General features: G+C 42.0%; 1 protein-coding gene across 3 annotated transcripts in view; it reads left to right on the forward strand.

Annotated features, from left to right (window-relative positions):
* The window catches only part of TBC1D8 (TBC1 domain family member 8), a 50,188-nt gene that overhangs the window by 15,950 nt on the left and 11,925 nt on the right, over positions 1–22,313 (forward strand). For all 3 annotated transcript variants that reach the window (XM_029998671.2, XM_029998672.2, XM_029998673.1), the window contains exons 3-11: positions 2,636–2,754; positions 4,588–4,816; positions 8,518–8,758; positions 16,216–16,423; positions 17,626–17,820; positions 19,066–19,248; positions 19,642–19,792; positions 20,678–20,892; positions 21,717–21,834. In XM_029998671.2, coding sequence (XP_029854531.1) covers positions 2,636–2,754; positions 4,588–4,816; positions 8,518–8,758; positions 16,216–16,423; positions 17,626–17,820; positions 19,066–19,248; positions 19,642–19,792; positions 20,678–20,892; positions 21,717–21,834 — 1,659 coding nt within the window. The remainder of the gene's footprint in view (positions 1–2,635; positions 2,755–4,587; positions 4,817–8,517; positions 8,759–16,215; positions 16,424–17,625; positions 17,821–19,065; positions 19,249–19,641; positions 19,793–20,677; positions 20,893–21,716; positions 21,835–22,313) is intronic.

Here is a 22,313-nt window from a genome sequence, read left to right on the forward strand (position 1 = left end):
GTGGGTAGGACGTACGCGGTTGCCAGAGCTGTGCAGAAATGAAGAACCATGGTAGCAGAAGTTGTTTCTGAATAATATCACTGCTGTGAAAACCTGATGTGAGTGTCCAGGGGAGAGCTGGCACTGGCAATAGGAGTCAGAGGAACGGCATCACCCGACCCTTGTCTCAGCAAGCTGGAGGACTTTCCCTGTGCAGAAGCGGCCGTTGCTGCTCACCCAGCTCTGTCCTGTCTGAGCGAGGTGCTTTGCACAAATACGATGCTAAGAGTTTTGTTACTGGATTTGGAAGGAGCAGTGAGTCAAATTAAGGTTCCTGCTGTATAGCAAGGACAAGGAGCAGCTCCAGGAGCTCCTTCCAGTCTCCTGGTGTAAATTCATTAGGGGTAGCCATCATGTCATTAGGCAGTTAATTAAAATGACATTTTTTAATTGTGTGTTGGCAGTCCTCTGTTCCAGGAGCTGTAGGCTTAAATGATAATATATGCGTAAGGGTCAGATCTGTGTTACAGACTTTTGCAAATCTCTGAGGGCTGCTAGGAAGTCTGATCTCTGCCCAGCACGGCTGTTCTGGCAGAGATGTTTTAATCCAGATGGTTAATCATGTTATACCAGTACGGGAAGAAAAAAAAGGCTAACCTCAGCCCTAGTGTAGAGCCACTTAGGATTTTCCTTTCAGAAGGCTTGTGGGCAAAACAGAAACCCAAGTCGCAGTCAAGTGAAGTAGGTTTCGGGAGAGGGAGAGCAAAGGGATTGGTGAGAATTGAGTTTAAAGAAGAGATTATGAGGAGTGAGGCTGTGGTTAGACTAAGCATACGTTTGGCACAGGCACATGAAGAAGGTGGGTAAAAGGTGGAATAAAATGCTGTGCAGAGCATTGGCACAGGAAGAGGGATAAGGAAGAGATTGTCAATGCTTGGGACAAATCACAGGATGACTTTAAGCCGTGAAATGGAAATTAGAAATAAAGAAGGACCAGAAAAGCTGAGGGCTTGGCCTGACCAAATGAAAGGGGCAGGGAGATCTTCCAGTATTTGAGCAGAATCCCTGGAGATAGCTAAAGGCAGGCAGGCAGGATTGCAGTAGCCCCGGTGGGAGATAGCTGCTGCCGGAGCCCAGGCTCAGAGCAGTCCGAGCAGTGTGGGTCCTGCTGTGAAAGATGTCTTGCTCACGGCTTATTTCGCGTGAGGCAGCCCACCAGCTCTCCCATACGGTTGGTATCTTTTAGGTTGCTCAGAAATAAAAATTCAATTCAGTATTTGCTTTGCGCAGCCTTTTCAGTATAAAATGACTGTATTTGTGTTGTTCTTAACCGTTGATATAATTTGTTTTCTTTACCTAAAGGGCATTTAAGTGTCTCTTCTTTAGTGATTTTCTCTTTTTTTTTTTTTTTTTGTAATTTAACCTTGATTAATGATATTTATGAAGTTCTATCACAAGACCTTCCTGTCAAGGAAGTTAAAGCTTGAGAAGTTTCCCTGCCAGTTGGCATTCTGCATGGAAAACAGAGCAGAGGAAAGTGGAAAATCCTTAGCTAAATTTATCATTTTTTTTGTTGTGAGGCAACATGATGCATCTCTAATGTACACACATACCAAATGTTGAGATAATGGGTCTTCTATTTGAGATTCATTTTATTATTATATTAATCTGATTTGTATGTCTCTTACATCCATCTACTTCTCTTTCTTCCACTAGCAAGGCATTAGGAAAAGGAACTTTTGCTGCCTTTACTTTTTTACCTATAACATTTAATCACTGACGAGTAAGATCTGGAGGGGGCAGATTTTCCCTCATTGCTCTGTATGGTGCCCATCTTGCTCTGACTTTTCTGTCATCGTGTGATGCAGCGACAGTTCAGCTTCAAGCAGAAAGAGCCAAAGCAAATAGGTGGTGACTGAAATATTATTTCTGGAGTTAGTGCGAACACATTACATTTAAACAACAGCAGCAAACCCCTCAAATAAATCCTTAGAGAAGGAAGCCTTAAAGATTTGAAAATCTGTGTTTGTCAAAGATTTTCTGTTCTGTATTTCTTCCCCAAACTGCAGAATTGTGCTCTTGTAGACCTTGTAGGTGTTGCTGAACCAAACTCTTTTATTTTTAGGTACTTTAATTATTATAGAGAGCTTTTAAAATAGGATGCAGATTATGACCATGTATATTCCTTTCAAAGGGTGTGCATGTGTGTGGGGTGTGTGTTTATGCATGTGTGTACCGAGGAGGGAGAAAGGAAGATCAGGGACTTTTGGGAACAGGAGGACGTAAATCAGAGGTTTCCAGTGGCTGGTTAAGGAACTTCATGTCAAAATAAGCTGCAGTCCAGCAGCTCAGGATGAAGTTTTGCTGTTTTTTCTGCTTTGACTTTTAATGCAGCGTTTGCTGGCTGAGAGCGTCTGAGAAGATAAAACTAAAAGCACTAAAACTCATTCTCTAAAACAATGAGGTTTTTGTTTTTCTCTAACTATACTGCTATGAACAAGACCTTTTCGACCTGTTTGCTACCAAGAATTTTGAGGTTGAAGGTTCAGTTTCTCTTAATGGATTTATGAAATAGTGTGTTTTATTACTTTTTTTTTCTTCCTTTCAATTTTATTTTGTAGGATGAATTTCAATACACTACTTTTTGCTTTTCTAGGTGCCACTGCAGAGGAGATAAACCAGCACTGGGAATGGCTGGAACAAAACTTGCTCCATACTTTGTCTGTGTTTGACAATAAAGAAGATATTGTTAGCTTTGTCAAAGGGAAAGTGAAGGTAAGGAAACTGTCTTACTTTTACCCTTCCCTGCCTGATTACGTGTGGTTTATTAGAAATAATGTCATGAAGTTGTTGTCATTCGTATTTGGTTTTGTCCATCTAAACATTATTTGTTGGTTTTCTGTGTGGCACTTGCACCTGATATGGCTGGCATCTGTGCATCTTTACTTGCATCTCCTTGGAAGCATCTCAAAACCGCAGTATCTAATTTAGTCTTTATTCCACCCATCCTTTTCCAGCTTCACTGTTCTTTTCCCTGTGATGTGCAGCTGAGCTTTCTTCATCTGCTTTCAGTTCCTCCACCTCTCCAAAACAACGTGAAACACGTTCCCTTCCTATATCTCAGCTTTTCCGCCTTACTACGTTTGTCCTCCTACCTCCCGTGTTTTCCCTAGCTATAACCCATCAGTTTCTCCTGCCCATTTCCATACCCCTGTCCCCCTCGATGGGGCTCAGAGGTGTCAGCGGGTGATAGCCACAGTGCCTGCATCTGCCGGCAGCACACCCGTGCGGACAACGACACGGTCCCCGCAGCACAGGGACAGGGGACAAGGTCCTTGTGCCATGGCACCTGCATCGTAAGGATCTGGCACGGAAACTGCCAGGGGCTTTGCAGGACGTGGGAGTCACGGCCGGGCGCTGCAGCGAAGCTGCTGGCTGGCCACAGGGTTGCAGAAATGAGCATCCTTTTGGAAGGCTAAAGAATTTTAAAAGTAAAGGGATTTGGTGACTGAGGACCAGATTTAAAATAATAACAGCATGTGTGGTAAAACTTAGAAAGCCTGTTGCCCTGAGCTCTGCTTCTAGTAAAAATACACTCCAAGAGGAGCTCGGTGATGGCTGGCGAGGGTGCGGGTCTGCTGGTGACCCCTGTACCTCAGGTCCCGCTGCTGACTTTTCCTTGCTGAGAGTTTTAGCGAGGTGCTCTTCCCCCTATACCCCTTTTTTGGTCTGGAAAATTTGTAGGAACGTAATGTTTTTGGTGAATTTCAATCCTGCTGCTCTAATCTCAGTGGGCTCTGAAGTTGGGGAAGAAAGGGTCGGAGAGGCAAAAGATCACCGTAGAAATCTTAGTTTTTATCCTGCTTTCCTAAAAAACCAACTCTGTCTAAGTGCACTGAAAGGCTCAAAAAAAATTAATCTCTCTTGATAAAGCTGTGACAGCCTGTTACCTAGCACAGCACATATTTTAAAATTCTTCAGGTTTCATTAGTTAATGTTAAGTCCAGGTTTTGGACCCTCGCCTCTGCTGTAGATTTTTGGCATATTAGGACTGCTTGGTAATTGCAAATTATACCAGGTGCTGTAACAGCTTATTTGTCTGAACAGTGCAATACATACTTAACTCCATTGTTGTAATACCGCTATTAAAATTCTTAACACTTAATTATATTTACATAGATGTTCTTGAAACCGTGTTTTCAATGGTTCCACGCATGTTACAAGTGACTGACACATCTCACTGCATTGCCTCTTCATAGGAAAATAGTACTGGTCAACATACACAATTGTTACTCTACCTTTGCTCTGTATATGCCAAATAACAGTAATCATAAGCAGTAGCAAAACTGTAAATACATGGTTTTGCCAGACTCATTGAAAAAATAATAATAAAAAAAAGCCCCTGGAAGTTTTGATTTGGAAGCATTCAAGATGTATGAGAGATGCAAACACCATAGAAATTTCTCCATTTGTGAAAATGCAAATCAGTTTGAATTGCTTTGTAAGAAAGGGTTGTGTTATTGAAATTTGAATGGGTAGCTTGTAGAAGCTTGCTCGAGTGTGAATGCCATAGCTTTATCCTGATATATTATCTTGTTATGGACTCAGGCACTGATTGCAGAGGAAACAAGCAGCAAGCTTGCCGAGCAGGAGGAAGACCCCGAGAAGTTCCGAGAAGCCCTGGTGAAATTTGAATCCAGATTTAATTTTCCTGAAGCAGAGAAGTTGATCACCTATTATTCCTGTTGCTGTTGGAAAGGAAAAGTTCCTCGGCAAGGCTGGCTTTATTTGAGCATCAATCATCTCTGTTTTTATTCCTTTTTCCTGGGCAAAGAATGTAAGTGTAAATGCTTAAGAAATCTAATGCTGGGGAGAGATATAAATATATTTGAAAGCAAGAATACCTAGAATTTTTATGAAAAGCCTAGTTCACCTCTGAAGTTTAGTTTCTGGTTTTTTTGTTGTTCAGCTGAGAGATCCTGTTTAATTTAGTTCTCACTTCAGCCTTTATGTTTGTATTTTATTATTAATCCAGTAATAAAAATGAGACTGTAAGAGCATGCAGACACAGCTGCTATCTGGTTCTTTTTCTTGCCATGGTGAAGCAGCCTTAAAATGTAACAGACCTCCTACGGATTCTGAAATAGAGACTTTTAGTGCCGAAAATGGTGAGTAAGGACGGGTCCCTCCCACAAGCAGGGAAGCAGAGTCATCGCTGCCGGGGGGGGCAGGGAAAGGGCTAGTGGGACCAGGGATGCCGGAGTCCAGTTGCCTGCCTGAAAGTAGCCCAGGAAACAAAGCTGGGCTGTGCCCTGGAGAACCAGGTGAAAATTCAGAGTTTCTAAGGGAAAGCAACAGCAGTTTAGGGATTTTTTTGTGTGTTTCTGCGTAACAGTGCAGAAGATCACAAGAAGTGTGTCCCGGGGTTTTTAGACCTTCAGACGGTTCAGCGAGCTCTAAGACTTTGGTCATGGTCTTCCTCTACAGAGGAAGGGTCGTGTGATTATGAAAAGCCTGTCAGAATAGATATCAGAATGTAAAAATGAATGTCATAGACATTGGATGGTAAAAATGAATGTAGCCATTTAAACTCTATAGCATGTCTCTATTTAGTACGATTGTGCATGAACTGATAACATTTTAAGTCCTGTTTGTCCTGCTGGAACTTCAGCAAGGACAGTAATATAAAACTATATGGTTATAAATATAGCAAGAATTGTAAGTTAAAACAATTAGGAAACCTTTAGCATTTAGTGTCCAGGTTTAATATTGGGATGGCTAGTCAAATAAAAATATAGGTTTAAAAATGAAGTACATTAATGTAAAGATGAGGAAAATAGTAATTGGTAATTTCTAAGACTTAAAACATATGAAGATATACTTAGAGTTAGAGGTCCTTTCTTCCCCTATATTATTTCAGGCCAATTATTTTGTCATATCTGCAAAAGGTGGCAGAGTTAGATTTAAAATGCTGGCAAGTTTGTTATTTGTTATAAAAACAGAAGTTGAGTTTTGCTGGGAAGACTAGAATGGAGTCTCTTGATACATACTAGATATCTGAGTTCTTGTTTAATCTCCTTGTTTTCTGTTTAGTATTAAATAATATCCTTTGTCAGTCATTTCTTCTTGCTATCATTGCAGGCTTTTTCTCATTAAATCTGAGATATCTGGCCTGCCAAAGCACACAAAGCAAAAATGATACTTATTAATGATAGATAATGGGGGAAGGAGGAGGGAGAGAGAAAAACCCTTTATATTGTTCCAAAAATTTTATTCATGCAATACCACAGATCGTTAAATGATACTGGAAGTACAACATCATGCTGTATTATTTAAGAAGAAATTGCTTCTAATCTCTTTTTAATAATAATTCATTATGAGAATACACCCCTGCCCCCCCCCCCCAACCACTACATGTTTGCAACTTTTCATTTTGACCATGGAAAATACACTGCTCATTCACTGTTGCAGTCTGTTGCATTGCCTTTGTGTTCCCATGCATTTGCATGGAAATGTGAAATAAAAACCTGGATTTTCTTTTGGTTAAACAAACTTCCCTAGCTCAGTGGGAAGCATTATATGTTGAAATGCTTCCCACTTCCTCGATCCTGATAAAGCAGATTGCTTCTGTTTCAAAGCTAGTAGTACTTTGTCACATTTATGAAATACTTGTATTACATCGAATAATCCCGATTTACTATAGTTCTCGTTGTTACTATTTGAGAAGCTGATGCTGATTATATGTAGAACAAGTGATTCATTGTCTTTTTTTTCAGGTAGCAATCACAAATTAAATCTGGTTAAATCAGGTCTTGAAAATATTGCTAAGAAATCACATTTATTGCATTCTTCTATACAGCACAGGGAAAAAACCCAATATGTGAGTTGCAATAAAAATAGTTCTTAAATGTGTTTTAACTCTATAAAAATCCCCCCAAATTGTAGACTGAAATCTCTTTATAGGCAAAGCATTAAATCTGCTTCTGGCAAGTCTGTCCCCTTCCCCTTGTTTTATTTTATGTTGAAATGACCTGGAATGCAATATTGGAACCTGTTTTCAGCTTCTCATAAAATTAACTTGCAGCTTATGCGAGCATAAACTCCATGGAACATTTTTTCCAGGACAAGTCCCCTTTTATCTAAGCCTCGAAATATTTGCAGAATTTCAGAGGCTTAGAATGTCAGGTTTCTTGAAAGGGCGTGCCAAGGTTTCTTCACATTTTTTAATTAAACTTGTGTTTTTCTAAAACTTTGAAGACTTTGTACCTTTCATCAGTAGTTTGGGCCCCTTACAGTCTGCTGTGCTGTTTCTATAACCAACACTGTAGAGCCTATGTGATTCCAACCTGCGTGAACAATAGTGCTATTGCTACGGCACTATTTAATCTTTCTTCCCTGGGCTGTGCCCGTACAGATGATTTTATGACCATTCGCAACAGTTAGTGCGTGTTGACGCAGCTGTGCTTTATTTAAGTAAGAAAAAATGTAATCGGCAAATAATCTTGACAGCTGTGGTTCATGTAGTACAGAAAACTTGCTGAGGGTAGCTCCTTAGGTAATTAACGATCATGGATAAGTGTCATATATATATGACAATGTTTGTTATTACTGCCTTTTTATTGCTTTATTGGCATCAGGAGACCAGCTAGGGATGTTAGGGGGTGTAGTCTTGATGTTATTGGCACAGAGAATCCTGGGAAGCTTCCAACAGTTGTTAAGAAGAAATTTAATCTATTTTAAAGTCCTTTCCAGCCTAATTTCTACCCAGAGATTCATATGAGAGCGGCAAGGAACATCCTGCAGTGGTTATCTAAAATAAGCTGATTGTGTTTACCATTTGTGTTTATGTGATTCAGCAGTGTTTAAGTATAGAGAACAGTGTCCTATACTTTTTCTTTTCTATAAACAAGTCTAACTACAGTTAATGTTTAGGGCAAGATTTGCCTGTGCACCTTTTCAGTAAAAAGTAATCAAAATGAGAAGATTCTGTTGCCTAGGCAGCTTTTTTCTTTTTTAATGCCCTGGTTATAGTAGTAATTAAGCTTTATAAAAATGTCCGTGTGCAAAAGCTTCCTTTTGTATGGGAGTTAGCTTTATTTTAAAAGTTAAAGTACTGTGCATGTAATTGGGTTTCCGCCTGCCTGCAGTTTTCTTTCTGGGAGATTACAAAGCCTTTCCTTATTATCTTTGTACCCTTGAAATGAAGTGTTTCTTCTGGTAGTAATGAAGCAGGCTGCAGAAATGACTGTAAAGGAGTTAGGAGCACAGCTTGTGGCAGGTGTTCTGCAAAGGCAGAACTCCCCAGTCCAGCACTTCTTATGAAAATAGGTGAAATTTTGAGGGAGAGATTCTGAAGACAACAGTCTTTTGGAATGGGGGAGAATGAATGTAGAGTCATGACAGGCATTTTAGCTTTTGCTTGGTCTTTGTCTGTAAAAATGGGTCTCTCTCCTCTTCAGTTGTTGGCAGTTCATTCTGAAATCTGAAAAATGTAAGCAGAGTTTCCAACCCACTTTTGCTTTTTTTCTCCGACGGCAGTGAAACTTATCATTCCTTGGGTTGAGGTCCAGAAGCTGGAAAGAACGTCCAACGTCTTCATGACCGACACAGTCCGTGTCACCACTCCAAATAAAGAGCGTGACTTCTCCACATTCCTCAATATTGCTGAGGCTTTCAGGATCATGGAGCAACTGGCAGATGTGACGCTCCGAAGGCTACTGGATAATGAGATCTTTGAACTGGATCCAGGCCTGCAGGATCCTACTCAGATTACCAAGAGGTAAAAAGCTAAATTGGTGTATGAGCAGAGGTTCGATGGTGGGCTTCATGGTCTGCTGTGTTAGCTGGGTAAGGTTTACCTGCTTGGGCACAAAAGAGATTTTATAATGTGTTTTGGTGTATCCAATAGGTGCATTTTAACTTGTGTGCAAGATACCTTTTTCCATTTTATATTCTTTCCTTGAACATCGCTGTGGTTTTTTGTTCATTTGTTTTAAAATACCATTCCCTGTAGAAGGATAGATTGCAGCAAGGGATATTTTCCATCTTCCCTGAAGAGAAACATTATTTTGCTTATAATTTTGGCAATGTGTAGGCTTTCCTAGTGCTGTCAATTCTGTAGAATTATTGCTTTTGATCATATCTGAAACAGGGAATTTCCCACTAGCGTGATTGCCATAGCTGACTTAGCAAGCAGTTATAGGACTTAAAAAACCTACAGGCAGTTGCAACAGATTAATATGCTATTGTCAGCTCTACCCCATGCGTCCCCGAAATGCATCTCCACATTCCGCTCCCACTACAGAAATGCATTGGGCTCTCAGGGAAGATTGATAACTATTTCTCTGCCAGTAGCACAACACACAACTCTGTGTTTTATTTGCTGCTGTGGGAACGGGGAAGGGAAACTGCCCAGAGGAATTTTAGTGGGCAGCATGGAATAGGCCAAACTGGAATTTGCCTGAGGCGTCAGGGTTAAGGTGCTGGTTTAAAATACTTCTTTTCTGAATGGGGTGTGAGTGGAACGCTTATCCCTTCCTGAATCATACCCTTTCCTGCTCTTCCTTCCTCTCCCTCTGCCAGAGGTATGACCCAGGTGTTGCTTCCTGGCTAAAACATAAAGAATGCGTGGTATCCTTTCCCAAAAAAAGAGAACGTGTCCAGTAGCCACTTTATTGTTTCTGAGGAGCATTTTTGCAGTGGTGTTGGGTGTACATCTTAGCTAAACACTTATAGAAAGTTTCATAATGGAGTTTAAAACAATAAAATGCACTTTCTCTGCCATTTCATATGTACACACGGTAAAGAAAATCACTGATACCAGGATTTCATCCATGATGTCATCAAGGAATTAATTTGAGGTGATAGAGTGGTGAGCAGCCACGAACGTCTTTGCAGGCTTTTTTTTCATAGCCCGAGTTCCTTTAAACACAGGAGCTACTGTTGTTTTTACAATATATGTGTAACTGGATGTTGTTAACATTGTAGGTTTTTGGCCCAAGAAATGTAGGATATGCACTTCAACTAATGTAGGATATGGCTGTGGGTAATAGGTTGTATCTGAGCCCCCTTCCACGCTTTACCACTCCACCCTCCTCCCGCTTTTGGATGGAAAAGTTAGATGCACAAAGCAAGGAAAGTAAATCCGGAGGAGATGTTACAAAAAACTGGGGCGAGGGATTTTCAGCATCTACTGATTTTTAACTCACCATTGTCACTTCCCCAAATAGCCTTTGAGTCAGGGGTGCCAACTGACTGGAAAACTACAAAGAACCTAAAATTACAGTTGCAAAGAAAAGTACAAGCTTAGTAATGTGCTGTAATAAGGAGGCTCTCAGGGAATCAACCTATAAGTACCTTGCAGCGTTTTTGAAAAGCAGTATGTCTATTAGCAAACCAGCAACAGAAACCATCCCACACATTTACTCAAAAAGGTTTTTTCCTCTCCTTCCTTCCAACTTAAAAAAAAAAAAAAAAAAGTTGGGGGCAGCAGAGGAGAGGGAAGGATAAAAGTATATTTACTGGAGAGTTCCCGGGCAAGATGTTCTCTAACCTGTGATGATGTGCTGTAACTTGAGATGGCAGAAGGGAAAACATAGAAACATGGAAGATGCCAAAATCCCATTTCCTCTGCACGAATTGGGTAGTGGTTGGAGAAGTTGCTGTTTCTGGTGCCCTTTGTCACACTTCAGCAACCACTTTGATGTAACGTGATTAAGCAAGACTGTAGTTTGAATAGTGGATAAACTGGTTTTTAATGCTAACATGTTTGGGGGGAGTTGAACTTTTTTGGTGTATGAAGTTTTTGTTGCTGGTTTTCTTCCTGAAGCCATTGTAGTACTAAAAGAACAACTATTTTTCTCTCAACATTTTCCCCCAATAATTGTCTTTGTTAATTCTTGTGCATGATTTGGAATCAAATAGTAGTCTATCAAAATGAAAGCAATAATCCACACATCATTAGAACTATTCCAGTTGTGTCTAATCAAGTTGCTGTAGATGGCTTTTGTTTGTTAGGCTTTGTTTTGCAAGAGGCTTGTCTCAATATCCTTATTTTTAAAAAATGCATTTTTAATGGTCTGTATATTCTACATTCTGAAAAGCAGAAACCTTTGCTGCTGTTCCTGAGGCTCTTGGGCTCATCCTGCTGAGCAGTCGAGGGAGGGGACTCAGAGAGGCTGCGGGATTAGGCCCACAGTCTGTGACACAGATTATATCATAGCCAGAAATATACAAGTTTCCGTGCTGCTTAATGAGAGCATAAGGCCCGGAACAATAGATTAAAAGGGATTAATGGCAATTAAGTTAATTGCCATAAAAAGCAAAATAGAGCTGAGGTGTTTGATAACTAGAAATGCTATTTCTTGCAGATATATTTATGTGCCATACAATTTTACTGGAACATACGGTAACTATTTTTTCTTTTTTTTATAGGAAGGTCGCTAAAATCTCTGGTATAGGTACCTGTACTTCTTATTTCCATCTCTTTCAGGATGCAAGAATATCCATTGCATTCCGCAAATGTACCGAGGAAATTGGCCAGAGCAGAACACGCGATTTAAAAGCTTTAGTGCTGCTGTCAGTAAGGTTTCAAAAGTATGATACGTTTCTCCAGGCTCTAACCACCTCGGTTTCTTTTCTTCATGTCTAACTGTGAATTGCCAATGAGGACGGCTTTGCTTCATATGAAGGCAAAGAAGGTTTTTAACACTGATCTAAGCTGAATGCAAAGTGTTTGAAGTATCTTGAATCGTAAACGTCACTTCAGTCTGTATTAATTCCTTCAGAGAGGGAATCCGAGAACACTGTAAACCTTGAGCAACAAGGAGGATGTGACTAGAAAGACCCTCCTTTTACTGCACCTGCCTGGCAAAAGGCAGGGTTTGGATTATCTCTGTGTGTCACTTGTGACAGATGATTGCCCAACCTGTTTTTAAGGATTTCCAGTAATGGAAATATCAGGATCCATACCGGTACTTTGCTGTCCTATCGTTGAAAAGACTTTCTGAAGTCTAACTTGAACCTTTTGTGCTGCTTTTTGAGTCTGCTACTTCTTGTCCTATCCAGTACTATTGAAGAGATCGGTGTTCTCTCTCTCTTTAGAGCAACCATTTGTGTATTTGGAGGTTGGTATGCATCTCCTTTCTCTTTTTGTCCCCTAGTTCAGCCAGGTTTTTCTTAGAGGTCTTGATTTTAGCCCTTCTGGTTGCTCTTCTCTGGACATTTGTCACTTATCCCATGGGGCTGCAGGCGTGGGGTGGTGGGATACGGGATTGCCCCCAGTGCCTAGCCGGTGCTGACCCGGGCAGGAGCAGCGTGACTGTCTCTGCAGCCACTCCGGGACTGCTGTGCTGCATCTCGGTGGCCGTGCACTTCTGCAGCCCAGCACGGTGCTCCTCTTCCTCCTGGGAGCGCGAGGCTGTCGGCTCACGTTCAGCTTGTGATCCTGCGTAACGCCTAGGTCCTTTCTTTTTGCTGAATGGCTGCTGGTGGAGTTGATCTCCATGCTGCATTTGTGCAGCTTATGATGTACACCTGAAAATACTTCTAATGCTTTTTTTTTCCACACCATCCCTTAACTTTATGGGTATAAATCTGAATCTGTTCTTGTTCTTCTGCTCATTAGCCTCTACCAGCTTCACATCGTGTGCAAGTTTAATGACAACAATCTCTTGATCCATTGTGCAGATTGCTGCTGCTGATGTTGAACAGAAGCTAGTCCAGGACAGACCCCCAAGGAGGTCCTCTTGATACAGCTTTCCAATTTACCAGGGAGCCTTTGAGGGCTGCTTTTTGGGGTACTCTTTTTCAACTGGCTTGGTACAACAGTTTTTTACTTCGATCCAGTTTTATTAGTTCCATGGGGGGAAATACCAAGGCTTTCATCAGTTCTGGCTAAAATATCAATTGCATCTCCTCCCTGCAAGTCCAGTGTTCCTGTTACATAAAGGAACGATGTTCAGTTTACATGTGTCCTGACAAGTCATGTTGACTCTTCTCAGATAGCTTCTCCTGGCTTGCTTATGAGAAGCCTTTCTTGCCACGCAAATTTAGCAGTTCTTCCAATAAACAAGACATATATAATTGGATGTGTTATTTCCAAAATTTGTAACTCTCTGGAGTCTGAATAGCAAGAAGAGTCTAGTAATTGGTCTCTAAAAGTAAGAGGTCAACCAGTCTGGTTAGATTTTAGATAGGCAGCAAGTGACTCAGCAGAGCTAAAATCCTGCCAAGTTGACTTCTGTTAGATACAAAGCAGAGAAAAACATTTGACAGTGAGGACGCAATTTTAAGTGTCCTGATACTTTTAGGCATTTTGTTAGTCTTGTGTGTTATTTCCTTTAATTTAAAACTCTTGGAAGGTAACGTGGGGGTCACGCACAAGGAGTTATCGCAGTTCAGACTTGCCATGCACTTTGAAGTGCTGGAGTTGGAGGCAGTCCAGGATCCCGTAACGTGCAAGTCGGGAACTGCATTTGGAAAGAATTGCTGAGTTTTCTGAAAAGTAGGGAACAAGGCAATTGCATCTCCTTGCCTTTTATTCTTCTGATGCATGTGTTAACACTCGATAAACATTATTTTTACATAATGATAGCTTTCCCTTTTTTTTCTTAGGTACAGCTCAGTACGCTGCATTTGCTTAAAAACCAAACCAACATGGAAATGGTTAAGTTAGAGGACAAAATTTCAAACAGATTGGCCCTTAGGGTAGGAAGGTTGCCTTTCTGTTCAGTGTTGGAGGTACTGTGAAACTCAAAATGGAAGCTGTGGGTCCTGGTGACGTGGGCCAGTCGCTGCATCTTTGCTGTATCACATTTAAACAATGCCTGTCTTGTTTTAGGAGCTAATTTTGTTAGTGGGTGGGTTTTTTGCAGTTAGAGGGTTTGGGGTTTTTTTTAACCAGCTCTAATTTTGTTTGGCTGTATTCATGAAGTGAAGCAATTGCTTTAAGCCCTAGAATTTGCCTGCCTAACAGGAAAGATTTTCACAGTGTGCCACTTTCTAATAAAACCTCTCGTTTGAGCCCACAGCGGTAGGTGCTGACAGCATTTCATCCCCGTGCTGCCCTTCTGTTTTGTCCGGGATCCCTCCCGCCAGCGGGCTGGCCCCTGTTTTGGCACTTGTCTGTGGGGCAGCCCTGTCTGCGGTCTGGTCTCTGCGGTGGTCCTGTGTGACCCTGTGTCAGGAGTCACGGGGGGGACGGGCAGTTCCAGGGATGTCGGGGTTGGCAGCCTTCTGCCAGCATGGGGTGAGAGGGTTGGATGCAGTGCTTGGCGAATTTACTTTGTTTCAGATGCAGGAAATGTCATTCCTCAGCTTAAAAACCTGTGGCTGCTTGTCTAAAAGGCCCCACACCTGGAGCCTGCAGCCCCAAGAGACAGCAAAATCCTGAAAACTCAGAAACTGCAGATTTTGGAGCATTAGAAACAGTCAGCTCTTAAGTAACAGATGCTCTCTGCCTCAACGGAGGTCCCACTCTTTGGTGTAATGCCTCTTTTCATACAAAGGTATAGAAATTTTCACAACCAAGTAGATGCAGGGAGGGTCTTACCTTCTCAGCACAATGGCAGGAGAGCACAGCTCTACCCGGACCTGACTGCAGATGCTATCAGCAGCATTCATCTGTGCTGTGCAGAAATGGAAAATATTTTAGTGGTGAGTTAACTAGGAGGCATATCCTGATCCAGCTTTGTCACAATAGCGGATCGCTGCGGGCACTTATCAGAGTTGCTCTTGCTGTGGAATTTTAACTTGGGAGCAACCTTTTTGTCTTCCTCCACAAAGAGGGTTTCTCTTTGTTCTTTGTGAAAAACAGGAGACTATTTGTCTGTTTTCCTTGGATAATATTATTAAGGAAGATAATGCTTGAGAAGGAAACAGCAGCCGAATGCTGGTCGAGCGCATTCTGTCTTTTCTGTTGGTCGTGGATACAGATCCTCCCTTCTCAGGTCTCGGTTTGTTCTTGTCTGTCTTCCTCCCTGTTTCACATGGCTTTAGTTTTCTCTATGGATTAAACTGAAATAAAAAACCTGAAACAATTGATTTACTTACTGAAGCACAGGCTTCATCTGTCTCAACTTATTTTTAAACAGCAGGGCTGGGGTAGGGGGAAGGTGTCAGCAGAAGAGGAGGGTGAAGGAAGGAGCGGAGAGGGGATTTACAGCACCAAGGTACCACTCCCTGTTATGCTTCAGCCCACGCTTTAAATTCTTTCAATGGAACAAAGTCAAGATTTTTTTTTTTTTTTTTTTTTTCCTGAGGTGAATCATGTTTGGAAAAATTTACTTGTAGTAAAGAAAATGGTAGAATTTAAGCCCTAATGTTTCTGGAGCTGCTGTTGGTGAGCTAATAGCCGTGGCCTGTTTATAATGTAATTACATAGCTCTCTAAATTACTGCAGATTTCTTCATTAAAAAAGGAGGAGAAAAAAAAAATCCCCAAAGCCAAGTCTGCATAACCATAGTTCAGTAATGAAAGCTTCATTTATTTAAACTTTTTCTCTCCACATAAATGTGGATGGGTGACTGGAAGGAAGCCAAGTCCAAACTGAATGTAGCTGGTGCTGTTATTCCCAACTGAGTCTGTAAGTGACCTGAAACTGTTTTGCATTTTGCAACTGTTCTGGGGGCTCTCAGAGGCTGATACCTCTGCAAGTCAAGGATGCGATGATGTAATTGCCACCATCATTAACTCTTCTATTACTGACCGCTTCAGAAGTACTTATCGAGCGAATGCATTACTTTTGGGTGCAGATGCAAATCCCTGGGGTGACGTTGGTAATACTACTGGGAGGGGAAACAAGGAACATAAAGCTAATCTCCATTGCTCAATGTATGTTCGTGAGATGAAAGATTTAGTTATCTCCTGGGCATTGAAATCTGTAACTCTTTGAGGCTGGAAAGTCATACAGCAGCCATAGAAAATGCATGGTTAAATAATAATTTAAAAAATCCCCAACAAACCAGCTGATTTAAATTAGTGCCCTTTCCTTTCCTAGTCACTACAGTAGTTGCTTTTGACCTTATTGTTAAACAAGCAAGTATTGATAATGATTCTTTTTTGTATTTCAAAGTCAGTCTTTTATTGATCTGTTCACATAGGCAGTGAAGATTGCTGTGCACGGTGCTTTTATTCTGTTTCCCTCGCTCTTGGTGAGGCTAACAAGAAAAGCGAACCTTGCGCTGGATGTCCTGGCTTTCGGGGTCTTGTGATTCGCTCTTACTGCTTTCTCTTAAGGGATCTTGAAGCCAGAGCACAGAATGAATTCTTTCGGGCCTTCTTCAGATTGCCCAGGAAGGAGAAGCTGCATGAAGTTGTAGACTGTTCTCTCTGGACGCCGTTTAGTCGCTGTCACACAGCGGGAAGGATGTATACTTCAGACAGTTATATCTGTTTTGCCAGCAAAGAAAATGGCTGCTGCAATGTTATCATCCCACTTAGAGAGGTAGAGTTGTTTGTTTGTTTCATTTCGGGTCCTTATCTACCTTTTTCTGCTGTAAGCATCCACTGTCACTTATCTGCAAACTATTGTTTGATGAAAAAGAGTAGGATGCTTGTGTGTATCGTCCCTACAGTATTGTTGTAAAGCTTGTTCTGGGATTAATTAGGGCATTAGTTCCTAAAAATATGGGTGATTCAACATGATCCTCAAAATAAAGGGTGGACAGGTAATGCAGCAGGACAGAGCACTGCAAAAGCAGAGTCTGCTCAGTCCAAGACTCAGACAGGGCTCCCCTCCCAGCTCCACAAACGCATACATCCAGCTTGGTGTTGATGGAGACTTCAGCTTGGACCTGTTCTGGCAATAGAAAACCATCCTTGCCTGGGATCAACACTTTGAAGTGTTGAAGATCTCCCTCCATAGACGAACTCTAGCAAACCTGTGGGTATTTTGCAAAGCTGTAGGGCAGAGAGAAAAAGGGGATGTTCTGGATGCAGTGACAGGCTGCCAAATTTCCATGAAATCAAAGACTTATTTAAATGGAGGGAGAGCGCATGGGAAGGTGGTGGGAGTAGAAGAGGAGAAGGAAGCTGTCAGCAAACACCTGCCTGATCTGCTGTGGATACAAGGCTGTTATGATCTCTTAATTAAAGCTTTCTTTTCATCCTTGGCTAATAACAGAGTAACATCCAAATGCTATCTTAACTGTAGCAACTTACCTTCCACTGTTACAGAAACAGAAAACAATAAAAGAACAGTGTTACATACTTAATCAGAAACAACAAAGCAACTGTTTTCCCCTATCTGCAAAAGGGTAAAAGTAAATTTCCTCCTCCATTCCCCAGAATTTGATCAAGTTGATCCTTTTCTAAATCTTGTTTTAATCATGCTCCCATTTCTTATCTTCCCTCTCAGTCCACTCTCCAGAAGTGGGCTGCAAAGTAATTTAGGAAAAAAAACAAAAAAAACAAAACCCAAGAAAAGGCAGCTGGGATACTTTTTGGTGCCTGCTTTGGGCTTCTAAAGAGACCGTGAACTTCAGGTGGTAGGATGTGTCTGATCAAGGAAAGCCAATATGAATAACCATGTTTAAAGCATGTGTGCGTATGAATGCTGTGTTTGTACATTTTGGTATATGTAGAGTATTTGACAATGTTTCTGTGGATGTGGTGCATAATGTGTTTTCTATAATGTTTCTGGAAAAGGTAATCAGTATAGAGAAGATGGAGGACACAAGCCTTCTCCCTAATCCCATCATTGTTAGCATAAGGAGCAAGACAGCCTTTCAGTTCATTGAGCTGAAGGACCGGGATACTTTGGTGGAGAACCTGCTCCAGAGGCTAAAAGAAGTGAACTCCAGCAACCCAGTGCACTGTAACAACTTGCAAAATAAGAACCAGGTACTGAACTTCTGGGGTTTTATTGGATTATGAATTCAATGTGTTTATCCATCAGTCCGTTGTCCTGCCTTCTGCAGGGGGTTGATCTTGGGCCAGTGCTGTCTGATGCCTTCTTTAAAGACCTGCCTGATGGGATGGAGCGCACCCACAGCACGGTCGTGATTGACACACCGGGGGGAAGCAGCGAGTATGGTGGGGTGCGGGGCCGCCCTTCACGAAGACCTCAATGTTCTGGAGGAATGGGCCGTGATAGAGACCTTGTGAAGTTCAACAAAAGCAAATGCGAAGCCTGGCGGAGGAACCCCCTGCCACAGGAGGGGCTGGGCCCTGGCTGGCGTGTGGTAAAGGCAGGAGGTCACGGCGGACAACAGGTTGAGCTTCTAAGTCAGGAGTGTGCTCCTACAGTGGAGAGGGCCAGTAGCCATATGGGGTTGTACTAGCAGGTTTGTAACCAGCAGGTCAAAGGATGTTACTATTCCCTTTTATTCAGCACTTCCGAAGCTGATCAGGAGTACTGTGTCGACTTTTGACTCTACCACCCCCAAGAAAAGCATTGACAAATTGGAGTAAGTCTAGTGGAGGGCTACAAGATGGTCAGGGGCTGGAGCACATGCTTTATGAGGAGAGGTTGAGGGAGCAGGGCTTGTTCAGCCTGTCTTCCACTAGCTAATGGGGGCTTACAGAGAAGACAGAGCCAGACTTTTCTTGGAGGTGCCAGCTGAAAGACGAGTAGCAATAGTCCCAAGATGCAGCAAGGGAAAATCCGAATAGATAAAAAGAGAAAGATTTCCCCTCAAGGGTGGGCAGAGCTGGACCAGGCTGCCCAGAGAGGCTGTGGACTCACCTTCCTTGGAGCTACTGAACTCGACTGGACACAGCCCCCAGAAACCTGGTCGGAGGGGCCCTGCTTTGAGCAGGAGATTGAAAAAGATGGTCCCCTCCAACCTAAATTGTTCTCCGATTTTGTCTTTCAAATCCTAACTGAAGTGGAAGATTGTTTGGTAGCTTGTCATCAAGGACACTTAGAATTTACTAACAACTTCTGCTTTAAATTAACAACCCTTTTCCTGACATACAAATGAATGATAATTTGTATAAAGTCTGGAGTAAGGCCTTTCCTCCTGAAAGGTGTGAAAGATTGTGATGCAAACGGCAAAGGCTGACCCAGCTCTGTGTCTTGAAGACAGCTGAGGACGTAGTTCTTAGCCTCTTCTCAGTCGTTACCGCTTTGATCCTGTGTTGCAGAACAGTCCTGCCTTTGGATCCGCGTGCGTGCTCAAGGATGGTGAGCCTGCGCATCTGGGAGCGGAGGCTTCGCAAGGCAAGGAGAGAAGCGAATGTGGGAAGGAGAGCAGTTATTTGCTCAATGCAGAAGCACTAAGGTCGGACTTCCATCAGTCAGGAATGGCAGGCCTTGATTTTGGAAAGGTATGTAACATTTGGGGGAAGTTGTAGGAGTTTTATGGGTTTTTTGGTTTTTTTTAAAAGCTGGGGTGACATTCAAACAGATACTCGTTTTTAGTAAAATGAACTCTGTATTGGCTGGACAAGTTAGATATGGGATAATGGATTTTGTGTTTGCTTGGGAGTTTTTTATTCTCTGTCCCCCCCCATTTCCTTCTGGTGAATATTTATAATTTTTCTGCCCGTGTGGTGAATTGCTTATGCAAAATGGGGGAAAGCTGTAGTCCTTTGAGCAGACTTCCCATTTCCATTGGTAATGGAAATACCTTGCAGAATTTCTAATAGGTAAAATGTTTCTGTTTACCAGGTCTCACATGCACACGATTTGTTCTTTTAAAATATATCTTTGTGTTCCAGTCTAGGGAGCAAATCAAAGAGAGCCTGTGGGATGACCATTTTGTAGAATATGGCAGAACCGTGTGCATGTTTCGCACAGAGAAGATCAGAAAACTTGTTGCTATGGGAATCCCTGAATCCTTAAGAGGCAAACTCTGGCTGCTCTTCTCAGGTGGGCACACTTTGAAATGTTGGCTGTAGGCATCATCTGATTCTGAACATGGCAAAACATTTAGGCAGGAAATCTCCCATGGAAAATTAAATGTTGTTTACATGGAGCTTATGATACTGCTGACAGAAGAGAGATGATCTGAACTGAACTAATAAGTGCAAGGAAGTACCTAGGTAGATCTGTAAAAATTTTATCTCAGGATGACGTGACATGATGAGCAGAACAGTTGAAATAACATCTTCTTCATCTGTGTAATATCTTAAATTTATGTCATGTTTTCATAAAATAATGTTCATCCTCAAGCAACAATTAGATTGTAGCATAAGTATTGCTTTAACCCTAGACAAATCAAATTATTGCAAAATAATGACATCTCGAAGACAGCAGTCCTGCTCCTGCTTCATGTTGAATGTTGGCAGAGGTAATAGAAACTGGAGATGGAAAAAACAACTCATTTCATCCTCAGATCTGGCAGAGCCAGAATGTGCCTACAGTACAATCTCAAGTTTAGTCCTTAATCCAGTATATGACATGTTCAAACATTTGTTAAAAGTGGAGGTTTTCCTCCTTGAAGGGTGTGAACAGTGCTGAGTACATTTCTCCCAGTAATACTTTCTGCTGGGGAAGTTTTCTGCTCAGTGTTGATGTTAAGCTGTTTAGAATGATGTTGCATCATACAAGCTTTGCTAATATTTAATTTGTTTTGAAGACACGTATTCTGCTAGGACTTTATTTCTTTTAGGTCTGGAGATTTCACTAAATTCACAGACGCTGGGGAAAACCATCTTGCTTACACCCTTTCGAGCGGTAATTCCCACAACGCTAAGTTTAGCGTCATTCTAATCCACTTGCCTCTTCCTCTTCCTCTCTTCCTGCTGCCTTCAGACGCCGTGACGGATCTCGCCTCGCATCCCGGTTACTACGTACATTTGGTGGAGGCGTCCATGGGCAAGTGCTGTATGGCGACAGAGGAGATCGAGCGTGACCTCCACCGCTCGCTGCCCGAGCACCCTGCCTTCCAGAGCGAGACGGGGATAGCCGCCCTCAGAAGGGTGCTCACGGCGTACGCGCACAGGAACCCCAAAATAGGATACTGCCAGGTGAAAAACTCCCAGCGGGATAATGCTCACTGCTTTTTTCCCCTCTTTCCACTCTCTCTCTTTTGTCGTTCTCTTGGGAGTATTTTTCATGGTGGTTTTGATAAATAATGTCCGTATAGTTGTGAAAAATACATAATTTTAGATATTAAATGTCATTTACTCTGGAAAACCAGTACATAGGCTAAACAAAAGGCTCTGGCTCAACAAAATTATTTTGCAAACTGGATTTAGAGTTAAAAAAAAAAAGTTTCTGATGCTTCTGTTTGTTTGAAAGTGCATTTCTTGCACGATACTTGGAGATAACGCAAAGTAAACTGGCCTGCACAGATGAGATTCACGTAGAGCGCTGGAGCAGAGGTTTAATGGAGTAAAGTTCTTCCCCTTTCTTCCAAAACTGATGACAAATTATGAAAGTACTCTGCCCAGCTGGCCAGCTAGAACAGTAACTTTACCTTCTGAGCATCTCCCTGAATTCTGATTAACATCAGACTGGTCCAGATACAGGAAGGGGGGGAAGGCAGCCCCCAAACATCTTGCACTATCAGTTACCTACTTTGCATCTGGGCAAATCCAGTACTGTGCTTTTCTCCATTGTTTCCTATAGCTCTTATGAAAAGCAGTATACATAAGCTTGAAAAACTTGTTATGCCTTTGAGTTGCAATTATGTATTCGCTGTTTATTACCTTTCTCTGGCTGGCTTTTTTTTTTAGTTGTTTACATCATGTTAGGCTACTTTTCTTTCTTTAAAAATAGCTACAATTTAGCTTTTGTCAGTAGGATTTGATGACACTAACAAATCGATTTTCTTCTTTGCCCTTGTAAGTCTATGAATATTTTGACCTCCGTGTTGCTGTTGTACGCCAAAGAGGAAGAAGCCTTTTGGCTCCTGGTTGCTGTGTGTGAGCGAATGCTGCCGGATTACTTCAACCACCGAGTGATAGGTGAGCTCGTATCTCTCTTCTTGCTGACTGGGAAGGGGCAGCTGAGTGGCACTGGGGTGAGTAAAATGCTCAGGGCCTTATGAGGTCCAGACCCCATGGATGAGGGGGTCCACCGACTTGTGTGGTGTCCATGGACAGCAGCAGTGGCTGCTTAGGTTCCAGCTAGGGTTGGTTTTGGTTTGAAGGGTTTGAACTGCAACAACTATAAATATATGCTCAACTTCATAGTTTGTCTTTTTTTTCCTGTTGGTCAGAAGGCGGTGACACTTTTGCCTGTTAGGTAAAAATAGAAGAGCCTGCGTGTCTTGGTTAGGAGTGTTCAGTATTAGAGACTCGAGCTGTTTAAGATGAACCTAGGAAAGATCTGCCAGGTTAGCTCTTTCTGATCTGACCTGTCTGCATTGCCTGGCTCCTGGAGTAATACAGGCTTGCATCTAACCTGGCCCTTTGTAATGTGGGCTGATACAAAACCCTCTGAA

The sequence above is a fragment of the Aquila chrysaetos genome, chromosome 23 (genome assembly GCF_900496995.4).
Source record: "Aquila chrysaetos chrysaetos chromosome 23, bAquChr1.4, whole genome shotgun sequence".
Taxonomy (NCBI): domain Eukaryota; kingdom Metazoa; phylum Chordata; class Aves; order Accipitriformes; family Accipitridae; genus Aquila; species Aquila chrysaetos.